Genomic DNA, 27,408 nt, shown 5'->3' with positions numbered 1-27,408 from the left:
AAAAAATCCCCCAAACCCCCAAAACTTTGGGTTTTTTATGGGTCTGGGGTCTGCAGGGGGTGCAGCAGCACGGCCTGACCCCTGAGCCCCCCGGCCACCCCCCCGGGGGGCAGCAGGAATCCCCCTCCCCAGCGGCGGGGGCTGAGCTCGGTGAGTTGGGCGTTACTGGAGCGGAGTGAGGGCAGCGCCCACAGCTGGGGCCGGGGGCTCTTACCCTGCAGGGCCAGCACCAGGACCCCAGACCCAATTCCCCCCGGGGAGACCCCAGACCCAATTACTGACCCCTGACACAGTTCAGGGCTTTGCTCTGGGACCCCAGACCCAATTCCCGGGGAGACCCCAGACCCAATTCCCGCCCCCAGGGAGACCCCAGACCCAATTACCGACCCCTGATCTGAATCTGAGACCCCAGACCCAATTCCTGAATCCGGGACCCCAGACCCAATTACTGACCCTTGATCTGAATCTGAGACCGACACCGGGACCCCAGACCCAATTCCCCACAGCTGGGGCCGGGGGCTCTTACCCTGCAGGGCCAGCACCAGGACCCCAGACCCAATTCCCGAGACCCCAGACCCAATTCCCGACCCCTGATCTGAATTTGAGACCGACACCGGGACCCCAGACCCAATTCCTGACGGGGAGACCCCAGACTCGATTACTGAATCTGCCTCTGGGACCCCAGACCCAATTAACGGGACAGCCGAGGGGATCCCAGACCCAATTCCCGGGACCCCAGACCCAATTCCCGACACCGAGACCCCAGACCCAATTACCGGGGAGACCCCAGACTCAATTCCTGGGACCCCACACCAAATTCCTGACCCTTGATACAAATCCGGGACCCCAGACCCAATTCCTGACACTGCCTCCGGGACCCCAGACCCAATTACTGATCCTTGACCCGAATCCAGTATCTCATCTGAGACCCCAGACCCAATTACCGACCCCAGGGAGACCCCAGACTCAATTACCGACCCCGGGACCCCAGACTCAATTACCGACACCGGGGAGACCCCAGACCCAATTCCTGAATCCGAGACCCCAGACCCGATTACCGACCTCGGGACCCCAGACCCAATTCCCGACGCCGGGGAGACCCCAGACCCAATTCCCGAGGAGACCCCACAACCAGTTACCGGGGAGACCCCAGACCCAATTCCTGAATCCGGGACCCCAGACCCAATTAACGGGGAGACCCCAGACTCGATTACTGAATCTGCCTCTGGGACCCCAGACCCAATTAACGGGACAGCCGAGGAGACCCCAGACCCAATTACCGACCCCGGGGAGACCCCAGACCCAATTACCGAGGAGACCCCACAACCAGTTACCGGGGAGGAGACCCCAGACCCAATTACTGACCCCGGGACCCCAGACCCAATTCCTGAGACCCCAGACCCAATTCCTGACCCCCGACCCAACTCGGTGACCTTCTCGCGAGACCCCCGACCCAATTCCGTCACCTCCTCCCGAGGCTGAGCCCCCTCCCCAAATAACGACCCCTCCCCAAAATGGGAACCCCCAGACCCTTCCCCAGGACCCCCAAAACGGCTCTGAGACCCCTCCCCAAATAACGACCCCTCCCCAAAATGGGACCCCCCAGGACCCCCAAAACGGCTCTGAGACCCCTCCCCAAATAACGACCCCTCCCCAAAATGGGAACCCCCAAAAAACTCCGATTTTTCCCCCAAAAACGTCGATTTTTCCCCCAAAAATTCGGATTTTTCCCCAAAAAAAGCGGATTTTTCCCCCAAAAAAGCGGATTTTTTCCCAAAAAATTCCGATTTTTCCCCCCCAAAGCTCCAATTTCTGGGCCAGGGTCGCCGCCCCCTCCCCGGGCAGGGCCCCCCCAAGGGCGTGGAAGAGGTTTGGGATTTCGGGGTCCTGCAGGAATTGGGGGCCCAGGGGCTCCTCAGGGGGAACGGCCACAACCAGACCTGGGGGGAATGGGGGAAATGAGAGAATCTGGGGGCTCCAAAATACCCCAAAAATACCCAAAATCCCACCCTGAGTGCCCCAAAACACCCCAAATCCACCCCAAATCCCCAAAATCACCCCAAAAACCACCCAAAAATCTCAAATTCCCCCAAATTCTCCCCAAACCCACCCCAAATCCCCCCTCAAAACCCACCCTGAGTGGCCCAAAATCACCCTGAGCATCCCAAATATCCCCCAAATTCCCCCCAAAACCCACCCTGGACACCCTAAATCCCCCCCAAAACCCAAAATCCCGCCCTGGACCCCCCAAAAACACCCCAAAACCCACCCTGGACACCCCAAATCCCCCCAAACACCTCAAATCCCCCCAAATTCCCCCCAAACCCACCCCAAATCTCCCCCAAAATCCCAAATCCCCTCAAAATCCACCCTGGACACCCCAAATCCCCCCAAATTCCCCCCAAACCCAACCCAAATCCTCCCCAAAATCCCAAACCCACCCTGGACACCCCAAATCCCTCCAAATTCCCCTAAAACATCTCAAATCCCCCCAAATTCCCCCCAAATCCACCCCAAAACCCACCCTAGACACCCCAAATCCCCCAAAACACCTCAAATCCCCCCAAATCCCCCCCAGAACATCCCAAATCCCCCAAATCCCCCCTCAAAACCCATCCTGAGTGGCCCAAAACCACCCTGAGCATCCCCAAAACACTCTGAGCACCCCAAATCCCCCTCTGAGAGCCCCAAATCTCCCCCCAAAACCCCAAATCCATCCAAAACCCACCCTGGACACCCCAAATCCTCCCCATAGCACCCCAAAACCACCCTGGACACCCCAAATCCCCCCCTGAGCACCCCAAATTCCCCTCAAAACCCCAAACCCATCCCAAACCCACCCCAAATCCACCCTGAGCACCCCAAAAACACCCTGAGCACCTCAAATATCCCCCAAAATCACCCTGAGCACCCCAAATCCCCCCCAAAACACCTCAAATGCCCCCAAACTCACCCCAAGTCCTCCCAAATTCCCCCCAAAACACCCCAAAACCCAAACTCACCCCAAATCTGCCCTAAGCATCCCAAATCCCCCCCAAAACCCACCCTGAGCACCCCAAAACCACCTTGAGCACCCCAAATTCCCCCCAAAACCCACCCTGGACACCTCAAATCCTCCCTGAGCACCCCAAATATCCCCCAAATTCCCCCCAAATCCCCCTCAAAACCCACCCTGAGCACCCCAAAACCACCCTGAGCATCCCAAATCCCCCCCAAAACCCACCCTGGATATCCCAAATCCCCCCTGAGTGCCCCAAATCCCCCCCCCAAAACCCCAAATCCATCCAAAACCCACCCTGGACACCCCAAATCCTCCCCATAGCACCCCAAAACCACCCTGGACACCCCAAATCCCACCCTGGACACCCCAAATCCCACCCTGGACACCCGAAAACCCCCTCAAAACCCACCTGGACACCTCAAATCCCCCCCAAATTCCCCCCAAACCCACCCAAAACCCACCCTGGACACCCCAAACCCCCCCTGAGCACCCCAAATCCTCCCCAAAACCCCAAATCCACCCCAAAACACACCCTGGATATCCCAAATCCCCCTCAAAACCCACCTGGACACCCCAAATCCTCCCCAAAACCCCAAATCCACCCCAAATCCCCCCTGAGCACCCCAAATCCCCCCAAAATTCCCCCCAAATCATCTCTGAGTGCTCCAAATCTGCCCCAAAATCCACCCCAGACACCCCAAATCCCCCAAACTCACCCCAAATCCCCCCTGAGTACCCCAAATCCACCCTGAACACCCCAAAACCCCCCAAAATAATCATTGACCCCCCCCAAAATCCCAAATCCTGCCCTAAATCCCCCCCAAAAACATCTCCAAACCCCCCCAAATCCCCCTAAAAATTTCCCTGATCCCCCAAATGCCCCTCAAATTCCCCCAAAACATTTCCAAGCCCCCCAAATTTCCCCAAATTCTGCCCAAAAATATCTTCAATTCCCCCAAATTTCCCCCAAATTTCCCCCAAATCCCCCCCCAAAACTCCCCCAAAACGTCTTTCACCCCCCTCAAAACTCCAAATTCTCCCAAATTTCCCCCCAAAACATCCCAAATTTCCCCCAAATCGGAGGTTCAGGGGGGTATTTGGGATTTTGGGGGTTCAGGCGATTTTTTTAGGGTGTTTTGGGGAGATTTTGGGTGTTTTGGGGGCTGATTTTTGGGCTGATTTTGGGGCCAATTTTTGGCTGATTTTGGGGTGATTTTGGGGCTGATTTTGGGCTGATTTTGGGCTGATTTTGGGCCAATTTTTGGCTGATTTTGGGCTGATTTTGGGGCTGATTTTGGGGCCAATTTTTGGCTGATTTTGGGCTGATTTTGGGCTGATTTTGGGCTGATTTTGGGCCAATTTTTGGCTGATTTTGGGCTGATTTGGGGCTGATTTTGGGGCTGATTTTTGACTGATTTTGGGGCTGATTTTGGGGCAGATTTTGGGTGTTTTTGGGGCCAATTTTTGGCTGATTTTGGGCTGATTTGGGGCTGATTTTGGGGCTGATTTTTGACTGATTTTGGGGCTGATTTTGGGCCAAATTTGGGCTGATTTTTGGTTTGATTTTGGGATGTTTTTGGGGTGATTTTGGGGCTGATTTTGGGGATGTTTTTGGGCTGATTTGGGATGTTTTTGGGCCAATTTTTGGCCGATTTTTGGGCTGATTTTGGGGATATTTTTGGGCTGTTTTGGGGGTGATTTTGGGATGTTTTTGGGGTATTTTGGGGTGATTTTGGGGTCTCTCACCGTTGATCAGAGCCCAGTGGGCCTTGTGTCCCCGGCGATGGGTCGGGGCGTGGTTACTGTCCTCGTCATAGCTGGGACCGGGTCAAGGGAAAGCCCAAAACACAAACCCCAAACCCCAAAACACAGAGAGCCCCAAACCCCAAAACACAGAGACCCCAAATCCCAAATCCCAAACCCCAAATGGAGACCCCAGACCCAAATCTCAGACCCCAAAACACAGAAACCCCAAATCCCAGAACTCCCAAATCCCAGGACCCCCCAAAACACAGAAACCCCAAACCCCAGAGACCCCAAAACACACAGACCCCAAACCCCAGAGACCCCCAGACCCCAAATCCCAAACCCCAAAACCCAAACACCCCAGACCCCAAATGGAGACCCCAAACCACAGAGACCCCCAGACCCCAAACCCTAAATCCCAAAACACAGAGACCCCAGACCCCAGAGACCCCAAACAGAGACACCAAAACCCAAAGACCCCAAACCCCAAATGGAGACCCCAAATCCCAGAGACCCCAAATCCCAGACCCCAGAGACCCCAAACCCCAAACACCGAGACCCCAAACCCCAAAGACCCCCAGACCCAAAATGGAGACCCCAAACCCCAGAGACCCCAAACCCCAGAGACCCCAAACCCCAGAGACCCCTAAACACAGAGACCCCAGACCCCAAATAAAGACACCAAAATCCAAAGACCCCAAACCCCAAATGGAGACCCCAAACCCCAGAGACCCCCAAATCCCAAATCACAGAGACCCCAGACCCCAAATCCCAAACCCCAAAACACAGAGACCCCAGACCCCAAATCACAGAGACCCCCCAGACCCAAATCTCAGACCCCAAATCCCAGAGACCCCAAACCCCAAAGACCCCCAGACCCCAAACCCCAGAGACCCCAAACCTCAAAGACCCCCAGACCCCAAACCCCAGAGACCCCAAATCCCAAACCCCAAATGGAGACCCCAAAACCCCAGTCCTGGACCCCAAATGGAGCCCCCAGACCCCAAATTCAGCCCCCAGACCCCAAATGGAGCCCCCAGACCCCAAATTCAGCCCCCAGACCCCCAAATTCAGCCCCCAGACCCCAAATGGAGCCCCCAGACCCCAAATAAAACCCCCAGACCCCAAATGGAGCCCCCAGACCCCCAATGGAGCCCCCAGACCCCAAATGGAGCCCCCAGACCCCCAAATTCAGCCCCCAGACCCCAAATGGAGCCCCCAGACCCCCAAATTCAGCCCCCAGACCCCCAAATTCAGCCCCCAGACCCCAAATGGAGCCCCCAGACCCCCAAATTCAGCCCCCAGACCCCCAAAAGGAGCCCCCAGATCCCAAATGAAGCCCCCAGACCCCCAAATGGAGCCCCCAGACCCCAAATTCAGCCCCCAGACCCCAAATGGAGCCCCCAGACCCCAAATTCAGCCCCCAGACCCCAAATGGAGCCCCCAGACCCCAAATGGAGCCCCCAGACCCCCAAATGGAGCCCCCAGACCCCCAAATTCAGCCCCCAGACCCCAAATGGAGCCCCCAGACCCCCAAATTCAGCCCCAAGACCCCCAAATTCAGCCCCCAGACCCCCAAATGGAGCCCCCAGACCCCAAATTCAGCCCCCAGACCCCAAATGGAGCCCCCAGACCCCACAGGATGCGGGACCAGGAGGGGTTTCCCCCCCAGGAGGTGCCTCAGGACCCGGCCCAGGTTGGGACCCCCGAGACCCCCCTGGAGCAGCTCAGCCCTGCAGGGGAACAGCTCCTGGGCCAGGGCGGCCATTTGGGCAGCTGGGGAGGGAAAAATATCCAAAATTAATCCAAAAACCAGTTCAAACACCCCAAAAAACCCCAAAAACCACCAAAATAACCCAAAAAACCATCAAACTAACCCAAAAAACCATGAAAATAACCGAAAAAAAATCGAAATAACCCAAAAAACAATCAAATTAACCCAAAAACCCATCAAATTAATGTAAAAAACCACCCCAGAAACTCCCCAGGAGCAGCTCCTGGGCCAGGGAGGCCATTTGGGCAGCTGGGGACACAAAAATATCCAAAATTAATCCAAAAACCATCAAAATAAACCAAAAAGCCATCAAAATAACAAAAAAATTCCCATCAAAATAACCCAAAAAAATCACAAAAACACCCCAAAATAGCCCCAAAACCCCCCAGGAGCAGCTCCTGGGGCAGATGGGCAGAAAAACACCCAAAATTAATCCAAAATTACCCCAAAAACCAACAAAATAACCCAAAAAAACCACCTCAGGAACCTCAAAAATAGTCCCAGAAACCACAAAAATGCCCCAAAAATAGCCCAGAACCCCCAAAAGTGACCCCTGGGCCAGGGCAGCCAAATGGGCAGAAAAAAACACCAAAATTACCCCCAAAACAACCCAAAAACCATCAAAATAACCCCAAAACCATCAAAATAATCCCAAACTCCACAAAATTAGGCCCAGAAACCCAAAAAATAGCCCAAAAAAACCCCACAGTGACCCCAGGAACAGCTCCTGGGCCAGGGAGGCCATTTGGGCAGCTGGGGACACAAAAAACATCAAAATAAACCCAAAAATTAGCTCAGAGACCCAAAAAAACCCCCAAAAATCACCCCAGGAACCGCCCAGGAGCAGCTCCTGGGCCAGGGAGGCCATTTGGGCAGCTGGGGTCACAAAAATATCCAAAATTAATCCAAAAACCAGCTCAGAGACCCCAAAACCCCCAAAAATCACCCCAGAAACCCCAAAATCTTCCACAAAATCCCCTCAAATCCCCCCAAAATTCCCCCAAATCCCCCCAAAATCCACCCAAATCTCCCCAATAACCCCCCAAAATCCCCCTCAAATACCCCCAAAACCCCAAATCCCCCCAAATCCCCCAAAATCCCCCAAATTCTCCCCAAATCCACCAAAAAAATCCCCCAAAAATCCCCCTCAAAAGCCCCAAATCTCCCCCAAAACCCCCCCAAAACCCCCCAAAAATCCCCAAAAAATCCCCCAAATTCTCCCCAAATCCACCAATATCCCCCCAAAATGCCCCAAATCTCCCCTAAAAATCCTCCCAACCCCCCCCCCCCAAATCCCCTCAAATCCCCCCTGGACACTCCAAATTCCCCCAAAATCCCCCCAAAATCCCCCCAAAATCCTTGACCCCCTCCAGAACTCCCCAAAATCCCCCCAAAATCTCCCAACTCCCCTAAAAAATCCCCACAAAACCCCCCAAATCTCCCCCAAAAATCCCCCAAATTCCCCCCAAACCCCCCAAAATCCCCCAAATCTCCTAAAAAATCTCCCCAAAATCCCCCAAATTCCACTCAAAATCCCCCAAAATCCCCCAAACCCCCCCAAATCCCCCCTGAACACCCCAAACCCCCCAAAATTCTCCCACAACTCCCAAAATGCTCCCCCAAAACCCTCCCAAAGTCACCCCCAAATCCCCCCAAACCCCCCAAATCTCCCCAAAAGCCCCAAATCTCCCCCAAATCCCCCCAAAAATCCACCCCTGGACACTCCAAATACCCCCAAAATCCCCCCAAAATTTCCCCAAATCTCCGAAAAAATCTTCCCAAACACCCCAAAACCTCCCCAATATCCCCCCAAAATCCCCTCAAACCCTCCCCAAATCCCCCTAAATCTTCCCCAAAATTCCCCTAAAATCCTCCAAATCTCTCTCAAAATCCCCCCCCCAAAATCCCCCTAAAAATCTCCCAAAAATCACCCAAATCCCCCTGGACCCCTCAAATTTTCCAAAAATTCCCCCCAAATCCCCAAATAATCCCCAAATCTCCCCCAAAAATCCCCCCAAACCCCCTCAAATCTCCCCCAAAACCCCCCCAAAAATCCCCCAAATTCTCCCCAAATCCCCCTAAAATCCCCCTAAAAATCCCCTCAAACCCCCCAATCTTCAACAAAATCCCCCAAATTCTCTCCAAATCCCCCCAATATCCCCCCAAAATCCCCCAAAATGCCCCAAAAATCCCCCAAAATTCCACTCAAAATCCCCCCAAAAATCCCCTCAAACCCCCCAAATCTCCTAAAAAATCTCCCCAAAACCCCCCCAAATCCCCCCTGGACCCCTCAAATCCCCCCAAAAAATCCCAAAATTTTCTAAATTCCCACCTGAGAACATCTCCCCGTGCCGGGTGTAGCCCCTGGCCCGGGCCGTGTCCAGCAGAGCCCCCAGACCCAATTTGGCCTGGGGGGGTCCCAGCAGAGCCCCCGCCATGCTCAGGGCAACCAGCCCACACCTGGAGGGGGGATTTGGGGGGAAATTTGGGGAATTTGGGAATTTTTAGGAGATTTGGGGGGTTTTGGGGTGATTTTGGGGGAATTTGGGGGGGTTTGGGGGAATTTTGGGGGATTTTGTGAAAAATTCTGGGGGTTTCGGGGATTTTCTGGGGATCTTTTGGGGGGTTTGGGGGAATTTGGGGGGAAATTTGGGGGGTTTGTGGAAGATTTGGGGGATTTCGGGACATTTTTGAGGGGATTTGGGGGATTTTGGGGAGTTTTGGGGATTTTTGGGGGTTTGGGGGAAGAATGGGGGGGTTTGAGGGGATTTTAGGGGGGTGTTTGGGAGATTTTGGGGGATTTTTTGGGGATTTCTGGGGGGTTTGGGGGGATTTTGGAGAGTTTGGGGGAATTTGGGGGGAATTCGGGGGTTTTTAGGGGTTTTTGGGGTGGTTTTGGGGGTTTCTGGAGGAGATTTGGGGGGGTTTGGGGGGATTTCGGGGAAGATTTAGGGGGTTTTGGGAGGATTTTGGGAGTGTTAGGGAAGATTTGGAGGGGATTTTGGAGTGGATTGGGCTGATTTTGGGAGATTTTGTGGAAGATTTGGGGGATTTTTGGGGTTGGGGGGATCTTTTAGGGGATTTTGGGAGATTTTTGGGGGGATTTTGGAGGCATTTGGGGGATTTTTGGGGAGATATTGGAGGGTTTGGGGGGTTTGTGAGGATTTTAAGGGGGAGTTTGGGAGGTTTTGGAGAGATTTTTGGGATAATTTGGCTATTTCCCCCAAACCCCCCCCAAACAAACCCATAAATGCACTGAAATCCCAAAAAACTCCCCCAAAATCCCCCCAAATTCCCCAAAACCCAGAAAGTCCCCCCAAAAAATCCCACAAATTCGCCCCAAACCCCAAAAAATCCCCCCAAAACACCCCCAAATCCCCCAAAAATCCCCGAAAAATTCCCCCAAACCCCCCCAAAAATCCCCCCCAAAATCCCCCCAAATTCCCTCAAACCCCCAAAAAATGCCCCAAAACCCCCCAAAACCCAAAAAAATTCCCCAAATTCCCTCAAAATCCCCCTAAAAAAACTCTCAAAATCCCCCAAAATTCTCCAAATTCCCCCAAAAATCCCCCCAAAACATCCCCAAATCCCCCCAAAATTCTTTATTTTCACTCACTGAGGCCCGTCCTGGATGAGGGGGGCCGTGGGCCGGTGGAACAGGAGCCACTTCACGGGACCCCTGAAGCTTTTTGGGGAGGGGGAGACCCTCAGAGACCCCTCCCCAAAAATGGGGGGACCCCAAAATGTGCCCCCTCCTCATAAAATACCCCCCAGATACTGAAATAGCCCCAAAATCCCCCCCAGGACCCCAAAATTCACATCCAGGATCCCAAAATATCATCTGGGACCCCCAAAATCTTCCCCAGGACCCCCAAAATTTCCCCCAGGACCCCCAAAATCTCATCTGGGACCCCCAAAATTTCCCCAGGACCCCCAAAATTTCCCTCAGGACCCCCAAAATCTCATCCAGGACCCCCAAAATATCATCTGGGACCCCCAAAATTCCCCCCAGGACCCCCCAAATCTCCCCCAGGACCCCCAAATGCCCCCAGGACCCCCAAAATCTCATCCAGGACACCCCAAAATCCTCCGAGGACCCCCAAGGTCAGCCCAGGACCCCCAAAATCTCCCCCAGGACCCCCAAGGTCAGCCCAGGACCCCCAAAATCTCCCCACGACCCCTCCCCAAAACCCCCTAACTCCCCCCACGACCCCTTCCCAAAATCCCCCCCAAAACCCCCCAGACCCCTCCTCAAAAGCCCCTCAGGACCCCTCCCCAAATCCCCCCCAGACCCCACCCAGGACCCCCAATACTCCCCAAAACCCCTCTGAAGACCCCCCCCCAGACCCCTCCCCAAAATCCTTCCATGACCCCTCCCCAAATCCCCCCCAGACCCCAAATACCCCCCAAATCCCGCCTCAGGACCCCTCCCCATAATCCCCCCCACGACCCCTCCCCAAAACCCCCCAGACCCCTCCCCAAAACCCTCCAAGACCCCTCCACAACCCCCCAGACCCCTCCTCAAATACCCTCAGACGCCACCCAGGACCCCCAATATCCCCTAAAATCCCCCAAATCCTCCCACGACCCCTCCCCATATCCCCCCCAGACCCCAAATAACCCCCAAAACCCTACTGAAGACCCCCCAAAATCCCCCCAACCCTCCCAAGACCCCTCCCCATATCCCCCCTCAAGACCCCTCCCCAAAATCCCCCCCACGACCCCTCCCCATAATCCCCCCAAACTCCTCCCCAAAATCCCCCAGACCCCTCCCCAAATTCCCCCAAATCCCCCCCAGACCCCAAATACCCCCCAAAACCCCCCCAGACCCTCTCAAGACCCCTCCCCAAATCCCCCCTCAGGACCCCTCCCCAAAATCCCTCCCCAAATCCCCCAATACCCCCCCAAACCCCACCCAGGACCCCCAATATCCCCCCAAATCCCCCCAGACCCTCCCCAAAACCCCCCCAGACCCTCCCAAGACCCCCCCCCCATATCCCCCCCTCAGGACCCCTCCCCAAAATCCCCCCCACGACCCCTCCCCATAATCCCCCCAAACTCCTCCCCAAATCCCCCCCAGACCCTCCCAAGACCCCTCCCCAATACCCCCCACGACCCCTCCCCAAAATCCCTCAGACCCCTCCCCATAATTCCCCTCAGGACCCCTCCCAAGACCCCTCCCCAACCCCCCCCACGACCCCTCCCCAAACCCCCCAACCCCCCCCCCTTAACCCCTCTCAACTCACCCCTCCCCTCCCCCCTTGACCCCCCATGACCCCTCCATGACCCCCAATGACCCCGCCCCTCCCCCACCTCTCCCGCCGCCTCCTGAGGAGCTCCCGGAGCCCCCCGTCCTCTCCCAGCGCCTCCCCCGCTCTGTGCAGCGCCTCCCTGAGGACTCCGCCGATCCCGGGGGGGGTCCCGGGGGTCCGGGGGGTCCCGGGGGGAGGTGGGGGAGGGGGAGGGGGCGGTGGGGGAGGGGCGGCCCGTTCCATGCCCGGCCCCGGGGTCAGAGGGCGCCGCTTCCTGAGGAGGCGGGCTTTGCTGAGGGGAGACGCGCGGTGATTGGTTGATTAGGGGAGGTGCCGCGCGGTGATTGGTCGGTTCCGGGAGAGGCGCGCCGCTATTGGCTGAGAGGGACGCCCGTCTGATGGGGAGGAGGCGGGAACTGAGGAGGCGGGCTTTGCTGAGGGGAGACGCGCTGTGATTGGTTAATTGTTGGAAGTGCCGCGCGGTGATTGGTCGTTTTGGCAGAGGCGCGCCGCTATTGGTTGCGAGGGACGAACCGAGGAGGCGGGCTTTGCTGAGGGGAGACACGCGGTGATTGGTTGATTGGTGGTAGTGCCGCGCGGTGATTGGTTGGTTCTGGGAGAGGCGCCCCGCTATTGGCTGGGAGCGGCGCGCACGCGGCTGAGGCGGCGGCGGGAGAAGCGTGAGGGGAGAGCGGCCGAGGAGGGAACTGAGGTGGGTCCGGGAGAAATCGGGGGGGAAATTGAGGGGTCTGAGGTGGGTTTGGGGAGGCTTTGGGTGGGAATGGAGGGGTTTGAGGTGTTTTTGTGGGCGCTGAGTTGTGTCTGGGGGTGTATGACGGGGGTGTGAAGGGAATGGAAGGGTCTGGGCTGGGTTTGGGGGTGTTTAAGGAGAACTGGAGAGATTTGAGTGGTTTTTGTGGGAACTGAGGTGGGTCCAGGGCGGATTTGGAGGGAATTTGGACGCTTTGAGGAGTTTTTGAGGGTCTGAGGTGGATTTGTGGAGAAATGAGGGGTTTTGGGGGGAAATGGGGGGAATCTGAGGGCAATTGGGGGCGTTGAGGGGTCTCAGGTAGATTTGGGGGAGTTTGAGGGGGTCTCGGTGAGTCTGAGAGGATTTGGGGGGGATTGAGGGAATTTTGGGGGTGTCTCAGGTGTGTCTGGGGTCAATTTTGGGGTCCCTGGAAGGATCTGGGGTCACTTTTGGGGTCCATGGGGGGGTCTGGGGTCAATTTTGGGGTCTCAGGTGTCTCTGGGATCAGTTTTGGGGTCAATTTTGGGGTCTCAGGTGTGTCTGGGGTCAGTTTTGGGGTCCCTGAGGGTCCCCAAAGGGGGTCCCAGCCCCCCTGAGCCCCCCTTTTCCCCCAGAGGGGTCTCGGCCATGGCTGTGCAGGACCCCAGACCCAACCACACCATCTACATCAACAACCTCAACGAGAAGATCAAGAAAGACGGTGAGGGGGGTCTTGAGAGGGGTTTTGGGGGGTCCTGAGGGGTTTGGGGGGATCTTTGGGGAGTTTTGGGGTGTCCTGAGGGGGTTTTGGGGGGGTCCTTGGGGGAGTTTTGGGGGGTCCTGAGGGGTTTAGGGGGGTTTTGGGGAGTCTTGAGGGGGTCCTGAGGGGTTTTAGGGGGGTTCTGAGGGGTTTGGGAGGGTTTTGGGGATCTTGGGGGGATTTTGGGGGGTCTTGAGGGGTTTTGGGGAGTCTTGGGGGTGTCCTGAGGGGGGTATGGGGGAGTCCTTGGGGGTTTTGGGGGGTCCTAAGGGGTTTTGGGGTGTCCTGAGGGGGTCCTGAGGGGGTTTTTTGGGGGTCCTGAGGGGTTTGGGGGGTCCTGAGAGGTTTTGGGGGGGTCCTGAGGGGTGTCTGGGGAGGTCTTGGGGGGTCCTGAGGGGTTTTGGGGGGTTCTGAGGGGGTTCCTGAGGGGTTTGGGGGGAGTTTGGGAGGTCCTGAGGGGGGTCCTTGGAGGTTTGGGGGGGGGTCCTGAGGGGGTCTTGAGGGGTCTGGAGGGGTTTTCGGGGTCCTGAGGGGTTTGGGAGGATCTTGGGGGGGTCCTGAGGGGTTTGGGGGGTTCTGAGGGGTTTGGGAGGGTTTTGGGGATCTTGGGGGGATTTTGGGGGGTCTTGAGGGGTTTTGGGGGGGTCCTGAGGGGTTTTGGGGGGGGTCTTGAGGGGTTTGGGGGGAGTTTGGGGGGTCCTGAGGGGGATCCTGAGTTGTCTCGAGGAGTTTTAAGGGGTTTTTGAGAGGTCTTGGGGGGTCTTCAGGGGGTTCCTGAGGGGTTTGGGGGGTCCTGAGGGGGGTCCTGAGGGGTCTGGGGCGATTTGGGGGTGTCTGGGTAGAGTCCTGAGGATTTTGGGGGGTCCTGAGGGGGTTCTTGGGTGGTCCTGAGGGGTTTTGGGGGAATCTTGAGAGATTTGGAGGGGGTTTGGGGCATCCTGAGGGTTTTGGGGGGTCTTGAGGGGTTTTGGAGAGTCTTGGGGGGGTCCTGAGGGGTTTTGGGGGGGTCTTGAGGGGTTTGGGGGGAGTTTGGGGGGTCCTGAGGGGGATCCTGAGTTGTCTTCAGGAGTTTTAAGGGGTTTTTGAGGGGTCTGAGAGTGTCCCTGTGTGTCCCCAGAGCTGAAGAAGTCACTCTACGCCATCTTCTCGCAGTTTGGGCAGATTTTGGACATCCTGGTCTCTCGCAGCCTGCGCATGCGCGGCCAGGCCTTCGTCATCTTCAAGGAGATGAGCAGCGCCACCAACGCCCTCAGGTCCATGCAGGGCTTCCCTTTCTATGATAAACCCATGGTGAGATGGGGATTTGGGGAAAAAACTGAATTTCTGGGAAAAAATCCTGAGATTTTGGGGAAAAATTCTGAGTTTCTAGGGCAAAAACAGAATTTTGGGGGAAAAAAATCTGAATTTCTGGAGGAAAAAACTGAATTTCTGGGGAAAAAACCTGATTTTTTTAGCGAAAAAAGTGAGTTTTTGGCGAAAAAAATTGAATTTCTGGATAAATTCCTGAGATTTTGGGGAAAAAAATGAATTTTTTTGGAATTTTTGGGAAAAAATCGCAAAATTCGGCTGGAAGTTCAATGTGAGACACCTTAAATCAAACTGGGAATGATCCCAGGGCTTCCTTTTTTTAGTGATAAACCCATGGTGAGATGGAGATTTGGGGAGAAATTCTGGGATTTGGGGAAAAAACCCTGAATTTTTGGGGAAAAAATGAGGTTTTTTTGGGAAAAAATCCCTCAAAACTCCCCCTAAAATCTGTCAGAAATCCCTCAAAACTCCCCCTAAAATGCTTCAAAACTCCCTCTAAAATCCCCTAAAATTTACTGGATTCCTCAAAAATTCCTTTAAATCCCCCTAAAATGCCCTTAAATCCCCCTAAAATTCCTCCAAAAATATCCTAAAATCTGTCAAAAATCCCCCTAAAATCCCCCTAAAATCCCTCAAAACTCCCCCAAAAATCCCCTAAAATTCCCTTAAAACCCCCCAAAACTCCCCCTAAAATTCCCAAGAATTCTCCTAAAATCCCCCGAAACTCCCCCTAAAATCCTTCAAAAATCTGCAAAAATTCCCCTTAAAATCCCTCAAAAAATCCCCAAAATACCTCAAAAAATCCCCAAAAAATCCCTCAAAAAATCCCCAAAAATCCCTCAAAAAATCCCCTAAAATCCCTCAAAAAATCCCCCAAAATCCCTCAAAAATTCCTTAAATCCCCCAAAATTCCCCTAAAATCCCTCAAAAAATCCCCAAAAATCCCTCAAAAAATCCCAAAAAATCCCTCAGAAATTCCCTTAAATCCCCCAAAAATCCCTCAAAAATCCCCTTAAAATCCCTCAAAAAAATCCCTAAAATCCCTCAAAAATTCCCTTAAATCCCTCAAAAAATCCCCAAAAATCCCCCAAAATTCCCCCAAAAATCCCTCAAAAATTCCCCCAAAAATCTCTCAAAAAATCCCCTAAAATCCCTCAAAAAATCCCCTAAAATCCCTCAAAAATTCCCTTAAACCATAAAATCCCCAAAAATCAAAAAAAATCCAAAAAAAACCCCAAAATTTCCCCTTTCCAGCGCATCCAATACGCCAAAACCGACTCGGACATCATCGCCAAGATGAAAGGAACCTTCGTGGAGAGAGAACGGGACCGGGACCGCGACCGGGAACGGAAACGGGACAAACGAAAGGCCAAGGGGGGCACAGGGGACACCCCCGGGGCCAAAAAGGGACAGGGGACACCGGGGACACCGGGGGCTGTGCCCGTGAGTCTTGTGGGGGATTTATGGGGTCACTTATGGGGTTTGTGGGGTCATTTGTGGGGTCTGTGGGGTTGGGTGTGGGGTCTGTGGGGTCTGTGGGGTCTGTGGGGTTGGGTGTGGGGTCTGTGGGGTTGAGTGTGGGGTCTGTGGGGTCTGTGGGGTTGGGTGTGGGGTCTGTGGGGTCTGTGGGGTCTGTGGGGTTGGGTGTGGGGTCTGTGGGGTCTATGGGGTTGGGTGTGGGGTCTGTGGGGTTGGGTGTGGGGTCTGTGGGGTTGAGTGTGGGGTCTGTGGGGTCTGTGGGGTTGGGTGTGGGGTCTGTGGGGTCTATGGGGTTGGGTGTGGGGTCTGTGGGGTTGGGTGTGGGGTCTGTGGGGTCTATGGGGTTGGGTGTGGGGTCTGTGGGGTCTGTGGGGTCTGTGGGGTTGGGTGTGGGGTCTGTGGGGTTGGGTGTGGGGTCTGTGGGGTCTGTGGGGTCTATGGGGTTGGGTGTGGGGTCTGTGGGGTCTGTGGGGTCTGTGGGGTTGGGTGTGGGGTCTGTGGGGTCTGTGGGGTCTGTGGGGTTGGGTCTGGGGTCTATGGGGTCTATGGGGTTGGGTGTGGGGTCTCTGGGGTCAGTGGGGTTGGGTGTGGGGTCTGTGGGGTCTGTGGGGTCTCTGGGGTCTGTGGGGTTGGGTGTGGGGTCAGTGGGGTTGGGTGTGGGGTCTGTGGGGTCAGTGGGGTTGGGTGTGGGGTCTGTGGGGTCTGTGGGGTCTGTGGGGTTGGGTGTGGGGTCTGTGGGGTTGGGTGTGGGGTCTGTGGGGTCACTTATGGGGTCACTTATGGGGTTTATAGGGGCATTTGTGGGGTCAGTTATGGGGTTTGGGTTTTTTGGGGATAACTTTGTGCTAATTTGGGGTTTTTTTGGGGGGAATAAATTTGTGCTAATTTGGTTTTTTTTTGGGGGATAACTTTGGGCTTTTTTTAAGGATAACTTTGGGGTTTTTTTGGGGATAACTTTGTCCTAATTTGGGTTTTTTTGGGGGGGATAATTTTGTGCTAATTTTGTGGTTTTTTTGGGGAATAACTTCAGGAAATTTTTGGGGATAACTTTGTGCTAATTTGCGTTTATTTCGGGACAACTTTACACTAATTTTATGTTTATTTTGGGACAACTTTGCACTAATTTTGTGTTTATTTTGGGATAATTTCACACTGATCTTGTGTTTATTTTGGGACAACTTTGCACTAATTTTTGGCTTTTTTTTGTGATTTCTCCGCAGGGAATGCCAGCCCTGGCCCAACCGCCCCGGATGATGCCACACCTGGGGGGGCAGCCCCCCTACATCCCCCCCCCAGGGATGATCCCACCCCCAGGAATGGCCCCACAGCCGGGAATTCCCCCGGGAATGGCCCCACAGCCGGGAATGGCCCCGATTCCCACCCCACAGCCTGTGAGTGACCCCAAAACCGGGTTATTTGGGGGGGTCACAGCCAGGGAGTGACCCCAAATCTGAATTATTTGTGGGGTTTGGGGGGTCACAGCCAGGGAGTGACTCAAAATCTGAATTATTTGGGGGGTTTGGGGGGTCACAGCCTGTGAATGACCCCAAATCTGAATTATTTGTGGGGTTTGGGGGGTCACAGCCAGGGAGTGACCCTAAATCTGAATTATTTGTGGGGTTTGGGGGGTCACAGCCAGGGAGTGACCCCAAATCTGAATTATTTGGGGGGTTTGGGGGGTCACATCCCACCCCACAGCCCGTGAGTGACCCCAAAATTGAATTATTTGTGGGGTTTGGGGGGTTTGGGGGGGTCACAGCCTGTGAGTGACCCCAAATCTGAATTATTTGGGGGGTTTGGGGGGGTCACAGCCAGGGAATGACCCCAAATCTGAATTATTTGGGGGTTTGGGGGGTCACAGCCAGGGAGTGACCCCAAATCTGAATTATTTGGGGGGTTTGGGGGGTCACAGCCCAGGAGTGACCCCAAATCTGAATTATTTGGGGGGTCACAGCCAGGGAGTGACCCCAAATCTGAATTATTTGTGGGGTTTGGGGGGTCACAGCCTGTGAATGACCCCAAATCTGAATTATTTGTGGGGTTTGGGGGGTCACAGCCAAGGAATGACCCCAAATCTGAGTTATTTGTGGGGTTTGGGGGGTCACAGCCAGGGAGTGACTCTAAATCTGAATTATCTGGGGGGTTTGGGGGGTCACATCCCACCCCACAGCCCATGAGTGACCCCAAAACCGGGTTATTTGTGGGGTTTGGGGGGTTTGGGGGGTCACAGCCCGTGAGTGACCCTAAATCTGAATTATTTGGGGGGTTTGGGGGGTCACAGCCAGGGAGTGACTCAAAATCTGAATTATTTGGGGGGTTTGGGGGGTCACATCCCACCCCACAGCCCGTGAGTGACCCCAAAATGGAATTATTTGGGGGGTTTGGGGGGTTTGTGGGGTCACAGCCCACCCCACAGCCCGTGAGTGACCCCAAAATTGAATTATTTGGGGGGTTTGGGGGGTTTGTGGGGTCACATCCCACCCCACAGCCCGTGAGTGACCCTAAAAACTGGGATTTGGGGGGTTAATGGGGGGTTTGGGGGGTCACAGCCCACCCCACAGCCCGTGAGTGACCCTAAATCTGAGTTATTTGGGGGGTTTGGGGGCTCACAGCCAGGGAATGACCCCAAATCTGAATTATTTGGGGGGTTTGGGGGGGTCACAGCCAGGGAGTGACCCTAAATCTGAATTATTTGGGGGGTTTGGGGGGTCACAGCCCAGGAGTGACCCCAAATCTGAATTATTTGGGGGTTTGGGGGGTCACAGCCAGGGAGTGACCCCAAATCTGAATTATTTGGGGGGTCACAGCCAGGGAGTGACCCTAAAACTGAATTATTTGTGGGGTTTGGGGAGTCACAGCCAGGGAGTGACTCAAAATCTGAATTATTTGGGGGGTTTGGGGGGTCACAGCCAGGGAATGACCCCAAATCTGAATTATTTGGGGGGTTTGGGGGGTCACAGCCCAGGAGTGACCCCAAATCTGAATTATTTGGGGGGTTTGGGGGGTCACAGCCAGGGAGTGACCCCAAATCTGAATTATTTGTGGGGTTTGGGGGGTCACAGCCAGGGAGTGACCCCAAATCTGAATTATTTGGGGGGTCACAGCCAGGGAGTGACCCTAAAACTGAATTATTTGGGGGGTTTGGGGGGTCACAGCCAGGGAATGACCCCAAATCTGAATTATTTGGGGGGTTTGGGGGGTCACAGCCCACCCCACAACCCGTGAGTGACCCCAAAACCGGGTTATTTGGGGGGTTTGGGCGGTTAATGGGGTTAAAAACTTAATTATTTATGGGATTGATGGGGCTGATTTGGGGTCTATTTGGGGCCGTTTTGGGGCTGGTTTTGTTGGATTTTGGGGTTAATTTGGGACCCATTTGGGGCCAGTTTGGGGCTGATTTTGGAGCTGATTTGGGGCTGATTTTGGGGCCAATTTGGGACCAATTTCGGGTCTATTTGGGGCCGTTTGGGGGCTGGTTTTGGTCTGATTTGGGGTGGATTTTGGGCTGATTTGGGGCCCTTTTTGGTCAGATTTGGTGCCGATTTTGGGGGTAATTTTGAGGCTGATTTGGGGCCAATGTGGGATCATTTTTTGGTCAGATTTGGGGCCAATTTTGGGCTGATTTTGGGCTGATTTTGGGGCCGGTTTTGTTTGGATTTGGGGCCCATTTTGGGGCTCATTTGGGACAATTTTGGGGCTGATTTTGGGGCCAATTTGGGCCATTTTTGGTCAGATTTGGGGCTGATTTGGGGCCGATTTTGTGGCTGATTTTGGGGTGATTTTGGGGTGATTTTGGAACCGATTTTGGGCTGATTTGGGGCCTATTTGGGGCTAATTTTGGGGCTGATTTTGGTCAGATTTGGGGCTGATTTTGGTCAGATTTTGGGCCATTTTTGGTCAGATTTGGGGTATTTTTTGGGGTGATTTTAGGCCAATTTAGGGGCTATTTTGGGGCTGATTTTGGCTGATTTTGGGCCATTTTTGGGTTGATTTGGTGCCAATTTGGGGCTGATTTTGGGGCTGATTTTGGTCAGATTTGGGGCCAATTTTAGGTGATTTTGGTTGGATTTGGGGCAATTTTGGGACTTACTTTGAGTGATTTTGGGGCCATTTTTGGGCTGATTTTGGGCTGATTTTGGGCTGATTTTGGGGCCATTTTTGGGCTGATTTTGGGTAATTTTGGGGCCAATTTGGTGCTGATTTGGTGCCTAATTTGGGGCCAATTTTAGTCAGATTTTGGGGCTGATTTTGGGACGATTTTGGGACTGATTTGGGGCCAATTTTGGGGCCGATTTTGGGCCATTTTTGGTCAGATTTTGGGGCCATTTTTGGGGTAATTTTTATCTGATTTTGGTCAATTTTGGGGCCATTTTTGGGCTGATTTTGGGTGATTTTTGGGCCATTTTTGGGGAAATTTGGGCTGATTTTGGGGCCATTTTTGGGGTAATTTTGGTCAATTTTGGGGCCATTTTGGGGCCATTTTTGGTCAGATTTTGGGGCCATTTTTGGGCTGATTTGGGGTAATTTTGGGGCCATTTTTGGGCTGATTTTGGGGTAATTTTGGGGCCATTTTTGGGCTGATTTTGGGCTGATTTGGGGCCATTTTTGGTCAATTTCGGGGCCATTTTCGGGCTGATTTTGGGTCGTTTTTGGGCCATTTTTGGTCAGATTTTGGGCTGATTTTTGGTCAGATTTGGGGCCATTTTTGGGCTGATTTTGGTCAGATTTTGGTCAATTTTGGGGCCATTTTTGGGGTAATTTTGGGTGATTTTAGGGCCATTTTTGGTCAGATTTGGGGCCATTCTGGGGCCAATTTTGGTCAATTTTGGGGCCATTTTTGGGCCATTTTTGGTCAGATTTTGGTCTGATTTTTGGTCTAATTTTGGTCAATTTTGGGGCCATTTTTGGGCTGATTTTGGGTGATTTTTGGTCTAATTTTGGTCAATTTTGGGGCCATTTTTGGGCTGATTTTGAGTAATTTTGGGGCCATTTTTGGGCTAATTTTGGTCTGATTTTGGTCAATTTTGGGGCCATTTTTGGTCTAATTTTGGTGTAATTTTGGTGTAATTTCCATTTTTCCCCCCAGCTCTCGGAGAACCCCCCAAACCACATCCTGTTCCTGACAAACCTCCCCGAGGAGACCAACGAGCTGATGCTCTCCATGCTCTTCAACCAGTCAGTGCTGGGGAAAAAATGGGATTTTTTAGGAAAAAATTGGGATTTTGGGGGAAAAATTGGGATTTTGGTGCAAAAAATCTGAATTTTTTCGCAAAAAACCTTCAAATTTGGTGAAAAAAACCTGAATTTTTTGGTGAAAAATCTGAATTTTCATGAAAAAAATTGAATTTTTGGGGTGAAAAATCCTTCATTTTTTGGGGAAAAAAATCTGAATTTTTGGGGAAAAAAATCTGAATTTTTGGCAAAAAGCCCTAAATTTTGGGCGAAAAATCTTAATTTTTTTGTGAAAAATTCTGAATTTTTTGGTGAAAAAATCTGAATTTTCGGCAAAAAAATCTGAATTTTTGGGGAAAAAAATCTGAATTTTTTGGCAAAAAACCCCTGAATTTTCATGAAAAAAAATCGAATTTTTTTGCGAAAAATTCTGAATTTTGGTGGAAAAAATCGGAATTTTTTCACAAAAAAAAATCTGAATTTTTTGGCAAAAAAACCCCCAAATTTTGGGGTAAAAATTCCGAATTTTCAGGGGAAAAAAAATCTTAATTTTTCAGTGAAAAAAATCTGAATTTTGGGAAAAAAATCTGAATTTTTGGCAAAAAAAAAATCCGGAAAAAATCCAAAAAAATCCGAAAAAAATCCAAAAAAATCCAAAAAAAATCTGAAAAAATCCAAAATTTGGGGGGAAAAATTCTGTAAAAAATTCGAAAAAATTCTGAATTTTTTGGGCGAAAAATCTTAATTTTTTGCAGAAAAAAATCTTAATTTTTCGGTGAAAAATTCCTAATTTTTTAGCCAAAAAATCCTTATTTTTTCTGCGAGAAAACCTAAGTTTTGGGCGAAAAATTCCGATTTGTCTTGGGAAAAAAATCTGAATTTTTTCGCGAAAAAAGCTCTGAATTTTCATGAAAAAAAATTGATTTTTTTTTTGTGAAAAAAATCCGAATTTTGGGGTAAAAATTCCTAAATTTTTTAGGAAAAATATCTGAATTTTGGCGCGAAAAATCTTAATTTTTCTATGAAAAAAATTGAATTTTTTGGTGAAAAAAACTGAATTTTCGACCCATAAAATCGGAAATTTTTTTGCGAAAAAACCCCTGAATTTTGGCAAAACCCTCTGAATTTTCGCGAAAAAAATGAATTTTCGGCAAAAAAAGTCGGAACTTTTCATGAAAAAAATCTGAATTTTTGGTGGAAAAATTCTTAATTTTTCTGTGAAAAAAAAGGAATTTTTGGTGAAAAAAAATCTGAGTTTTTTAGTAAAAAAATCCCAAATTTTGACTAAAAATTCCTAATTTTTTTTTGACAAAACCCTGAATTTTCGGAAAAAAAACCCTGAATTTTGGGGGAAAAAACTCTGAATTTTTCATGAAAAATTCCTGATATTTAGGGAAAAAAATCTGAATTTTTTGTGAAAAAAAATCTGAACTTTTGGGCAAAAATTCTTAATTTTTCGTTGAAAAATTCTTCATTTTTTAGCAAAAAAATCTGATTTTTTTGGCGAAAACCACTGAATTTTGGGGCAAAAATTCCAAATTTTTTTGTGAAAAAAATCTGAATTTTTGGTGAAAAAAATCAAAAAAAAAAATCCAAAAAAATCCAAATTTTGGGCGGAAAAAATTCTGTAAAAAATTCGAAAAAATTCTGAAAAATCCCAGATATTTTTGATGAATTTTTTTTTGCTTTTCTGACCCATTTTTTTGTCTTTTTTTTCAGGTTTCCCGGGTTCAAGGAGGTGCGTTTGGTGCCCGGCAGACACGACATCGCCTTCGTGGAGTTCGACACCGAGGTCCAGGCGGGGGCGGCCAGAGAGGCCCTGCAGGGCTTCAAAATCACCCAGAGCAACGCCATGAAAATATCATTTGCCAAGAAATGACACCTCAGAGGGTGAAAAATACACAGAGAGTAAAAAAATGGGGGTGAAAGGGGAAAAATATAAAAAAAACGGGGGTGAAATGGAAAAAAAACAGCCAAAAATTGAAGAAAATGAGGATGAAATGGGAAAAAAATGGGGGTGAAATTGAAAAAAATTTTAAAAATGGAGTTGAAAGGGAAAAAATGGGGGTAAAAGGCGAAAAAACACCCAGAAAGGGAAAAAATGGGGGTGAAATGGGGAAAATATCAAAAAAAATGGGGGTGAAATTGAAAAAAAATCCAAAAAAATGGGGAGGGAAAGGGGAAAAAAGTCAAAAAAATGTGGGGAAAAGGGGAAGAAATCAAAAAAATGGCGTTGAAGTTAAAAAAAAAGGCTGAAATTTTAAAAAAAAATCAAAAACATGGGATTGAAATGGAAAAAAAATTTAAAAAATGGGGGTGAAAGTGGAAAAAATAAATGGGGTTGAAATTGGAAAAAAAACCACCAGAAATTGAAAAAAAAACCAGGGTTGAAATTAAAACAAAACAAAACAAAACCAACAAAAAACCAAAACAAAACAAAGAAAAAAAATAGAAAAAAAATGGGGTTGAAATTAAGAAACTTAATGGGGTTGGAATGGAAAAAAGAAATGGGGTTGAAATGGGAAAAAATGGGGGGGAAAGGGGGAAAAAATGGGGGAGAAATTGAAAAAAAAAAAGGAAAAAATGGGGTTAAAATTAGAAAAAAAACAACCAGATATTGAAAAAAAATGAGGTTGAAATGGAAAAAATGGGAGGGAAAGGGTAAAGGGGAAAAAATGGGGGTGAAATTGAAAAAAAAATGGAAAAAATGGGATTGAAATTGGAGAAAAATGAAAAAAAAATGGGGTTGAAATTGAAAAAAAATCAAAAAAAAATGGGGTTGAAATTGAAAAAAAACCCACCAGAAATTAGAAAAAACAGGGTTGAAATTTAAAAAAAAATGGGGAAAAAATGAAAAAAAAAAAAAAGGGGCTGAAATTTTAAAAAATGGGGTTGAAAAGGAAAAAATGGGGGTGAAATGGGAAAAATGGGGGTGAAAAGGAAAAAAACAACCAGAAAAGAAAAAAAAATTGGGGTGAAATTGAATAAAAGTGAAAAAAGATGGAGGTGAAATGGAAAAAAAATCCAAAAAAATGGGGGTAAAATGGAAAAAAAATGGGTGTGAAAGGGGGAAAAATGGGGGAGAAATGGAAAAAAAATCCAAAAAAATGGGGGGGAAAGGGGGAAAAAATGGGGATAAAAGGGGAAAAAATGGGGGGGAAAGGGGAAAAAAAAGTTAAAAAAATGGGGGAGAAAGAGGAAAAAAAATGGGGGGGAAAGGGAAAAAAATTTCAAAAAAAAATGGGGGTAAAATGGGAAAAAATCAAAAAAAATGGGGGTGAAATGGAAAAAATGGAAAAAAAATGAAAAAAATGGGGTTGAAAGGGGGAAAAAAATGGGGGTAAAAGGGGGAAAAAAATCCAAAAAAATGGGGGGGGAAAGGGGAAAAAAAAATAAAAAAAAAATGGGGGGGAAAGAGAAAAAAAATCAAAAAAATTGGGGTGAAAGGGGAAAAAATGGGGTTAAAATAAACCAGGCCCTGCAGGGCTTCAAAATCACCCAGAGCAACGACAGGAAAATCTCGTTTGCCAAGAAATAATCTTTATAAAGGTGGAAAATACACAGAGAGTAAAAAAATGGGGGTGAAAGGGGAAAAATATAAAAAAAACGGGGGTGAAATTGAAAAAAAACAGCCAAAAATTGAAGAAAATGAGGATGAAATGGGAAAAAAAATGGGGGTGAAATTGAAAAAAATTTAAAAAATGGAGTTGAAAGGGAAAAAATGGGGGTGAAAGGCAAAAAAACACCCAGAAAGGGAAAAAATGGGGGTGAAATGGGGAAAATATCAAAAAAAATGGGGGTGAAATTGAAAAAAAATCCAAAAAAATGGGGAGGGAAAGGGGAAAAAAGTCAAAAAAATGTGGGGAAAAGGGGAAGAAATCAAAAAAAATGGCGTTGAAGTTAAAAAAAAAGGCTGAAATTTTAAAAAAAAATCAAAAACATGGGATTGAAATGGAAAAAAAATTAAAAAAATGGGGGTGAAAGTGGAAAAAATAAATGGGGTTGAAATTGGAAAAAAACCCACCAGAAATTGAAAAAAAAACCAGGGTTGAAATTAAAACAAAACAAAACAAAACCAACAAAAAACCAAAACAAAACAAAGAAAAAAAATAGAAAAAAAATGGGGTTAAAATTAAGAAACTTAATGGGGTTGGAATGGAAAAAAGAAATGGGGTTGAAATGGGAAAAAAATGGGGGGGAAAGGGGGAAAAAATGGGGGAGAAATTGAAAAAAAAAAAGGAAAAAATGGGGTTAAAATTAGAAAAAAAACAACCAGATATTGAAAAAAAATGAGGTTGAAATGGAAAAAATGGGAGGGAAAGGGTAAAGGGGAAAAAATGGGGGTGAAATTGAAAAAAAAATGGAAAAAATGGGATTGAAATTGGAGAAAAATGAAAAAAAATGGGGTTGAAATTGAAAAAAAATTAAAAAAAAATGGGGTTGAAATTGAAAAAAAACCCACCAGAAATTAGAAAAAACAGGGTTGAAATTTAAAAAAAAATGGGGAAAAAATGAAAAAAAAAAAAGGGGCTGAAATTTTAAAAAATGGGGTTGTAAAGGAAAAAATGGGGGTGAAATGGGAAAAATGGGGGTGAAAAGGAAAAAAACAACCAGAAAACAAAAAAAATTGGGGTGAAATTGAAAAAAAGTGAAAAAAGATGGAGGTGAAATGGAAAAAAAATCCAAAAAAATGGGGGTAAAATGGAAAAAAAATGGGTGTGAAAGGGGGAAAAATGGGGGAGAAATGGAAAAAAAATCCAAAAAAATGGGGGGAAAGGGGGAAAAAATGGGGATAAAAGGGGAAAAAATGGGGGGGAAAGGGGAAAAAAAAGTTAAAAAAATGGGGGAGAAAGAGGAAAAAAAATGGGGGGGAAAGGGAAAAAAAATCCAAAAAAAATGGAGGGGAAATTGAAAAACAAAATGGAAAAAATGGGATTGAAAGTGAAAAAAACACCCAGAAATAAAAAAAATGGGGGTGAAAGTGAAAAAAAATCCAAGAAATGGGGTTGAAAGGGGAAAAAATGGGGGTGAAATGGAAAAAAAATCAAAAAAAATGGGGGGGAAAGGGGGAAAAAATGAGGGTGAAATGGAAAAAACTCAAAAAAAAAAAGGGGGTGAAAAGGGGAAAAAATCAAAAAAATGGGGGGGAAAGAGGAAAAAAATGAGGGGGAAAAGGGAAAAAAAATTTAAAAAAAAAGAGGGGTGAAATGGAAAAAAAAAACCAACTAGAAATCAAAAAAAATAATAATGGGATTTAAATTGAAAAAAAAAAAAAAAAAAAAAAAAAATGGGGGTGAAATGGAAAAAAATCCAAAATAATGGGGGGGAAAGAGGAAAAAAAATCCAAAAAAAAAATGGGGTTGGAATTCAAAAAAAAAACCATCAGAAATTAGAAAAAAACAGGGTTGAAATTAAAAAAAAAACATAAATAATAATAATTAAAAAAAAAAAAAAAAAAAAAAAAACTGAAAAAAAAAAACAGAAAAAAAAAAGGGGTTGAAATTAAAAAAACAACAACCAGAAATTAAAGAAAATGAGGCTGAAATTAAAATAAACCAACCAGAAATCAAACCCCAAATAAATCCTAAATGAACCCCAAATAAATCCCAAATAAACACAAAATAAATCCAAAAATAACCCCAAATAAATCCCAAATAAATCTTAAAAAAATCCCAAATAAATCCCAAATAAATCCCAAATAAATCCAAAATAAATTCAAAATAAACCCCCAAAAAATCCCAAATAAATCCCAAATAAAACCCAATTAAATTCAAAATTAACCCCAAATAAATCCTAAATAAATTCAAATAAATCCAAAATAAATCCCAAATAAATCCCAATAAATTCAAAATAAATCCTAAAAAAATCCCAAATAAATCCCAAATTAATCCTAAATAAACCCCAAATAAATCCCAAAATAAACCCCAAATAAATCCTAAATAAATCCAAAATAAATCCCAAATAAAACCCAATTAAATTCAAAATTAACCCCAAATAAATCCTAAATAAATTCAAATAAATCCCAAATAAATCCTAAAAAAATCCAAAATAAATCCTAAAAAAATCCAAATTAATCCCAAAAAATCCCAAATTCCTTTTCCTGATCCCCCAATGGGGTTTTTGGGGTTTTCAAGGTGATTTTTGGGGTTTTCCAGGTGGTTTTGGGGGTTTTCAAGGTGATTTTTG

General features: G+C 48.6%; 2 protein-coding genes across 3 annotated transcripts; one reads left to right on the top strand and one right to left on the bottom strand.

Annotated features, from left to right (window-relative positions):
- Positions 1-35: 35 nt before the first annotated feature.
- On the bottom strand, positions 36-12,016 carry ACTMAP (actin maturation protease; the record flags this gene model as incomplete). Its single annotated transcript, XM_083877171.1, has 7 exons — positions 36-215; positions 1,600-1,940; positions 4,748-4,818; positions 6,394-6,523; positions 8,854-8,981; positions 10,138-10,206; positions 11,835-12,016. The coding sequence occupies 7 exons, from the start codon at positions 12,014-12,016 to the stop codon at positions 36-38; spliced, it is 1,101 nt and encodes a 366-aa protein (XP_083733297.1).
- Positions 12,017-13,122: 1,106 nt separating this feature from the next.
- On the top strand, positions 13,123-26,739 carry SNRPA (small nuclear ribonucleoprotein polypeptide A). Of its 2 annotated transcripts, XR_014591674.1 has the most exons (7): positions 13,123-13,224; positions 14,381-14,553; positions 15,826-16,014; positions 17,271-17,441; positions 21,137-21,225; positions 22,942-24,789; positions 26,236-26,739. XR_014591674.1 is itself a non-coding variant. In XM_083877327.1 (6 exons), the coding sequence occupies exons 1-6, from the start codon at positions 13,152-13,154 to the stop codon at positions 23,099-23,101; spliced, it is 855 nt and encodes a 284-aa protein (XP_083733453.1). In that variant the 5' UTR covers positions 13,123-13,151; the 3' UTR covers positions 23,102-26,739. The 2 variants fall into 2 exon arrangements, 1 of the variants encoding a protein (XP_083733453.1); XM_083877327.1 differs by having other exon boundaries at positions 22,942-26,739.
- Positions 26,740-27,408: the final 669 nt, after the last annotated feature.

The sequence above is a fragment of the Zosterops lateralis genome (genome assembly GCF_965231275.1).
Source record: "Zosterops lateralis genome assembly, chromosome: 23".
Classification (NCBI taxonomy): domain Eukaryota; kingdom Metazoa; phylum Chordata; class Aves; order Passeriformes; family Zosteropidae; genus Zosterops; species Zosterops lateralis.
The sequence above is the reverse complement of the archived record's forward strand: the minus strand, read 5'-3'. Positions and strand labels throughout refer to the sequence as shown.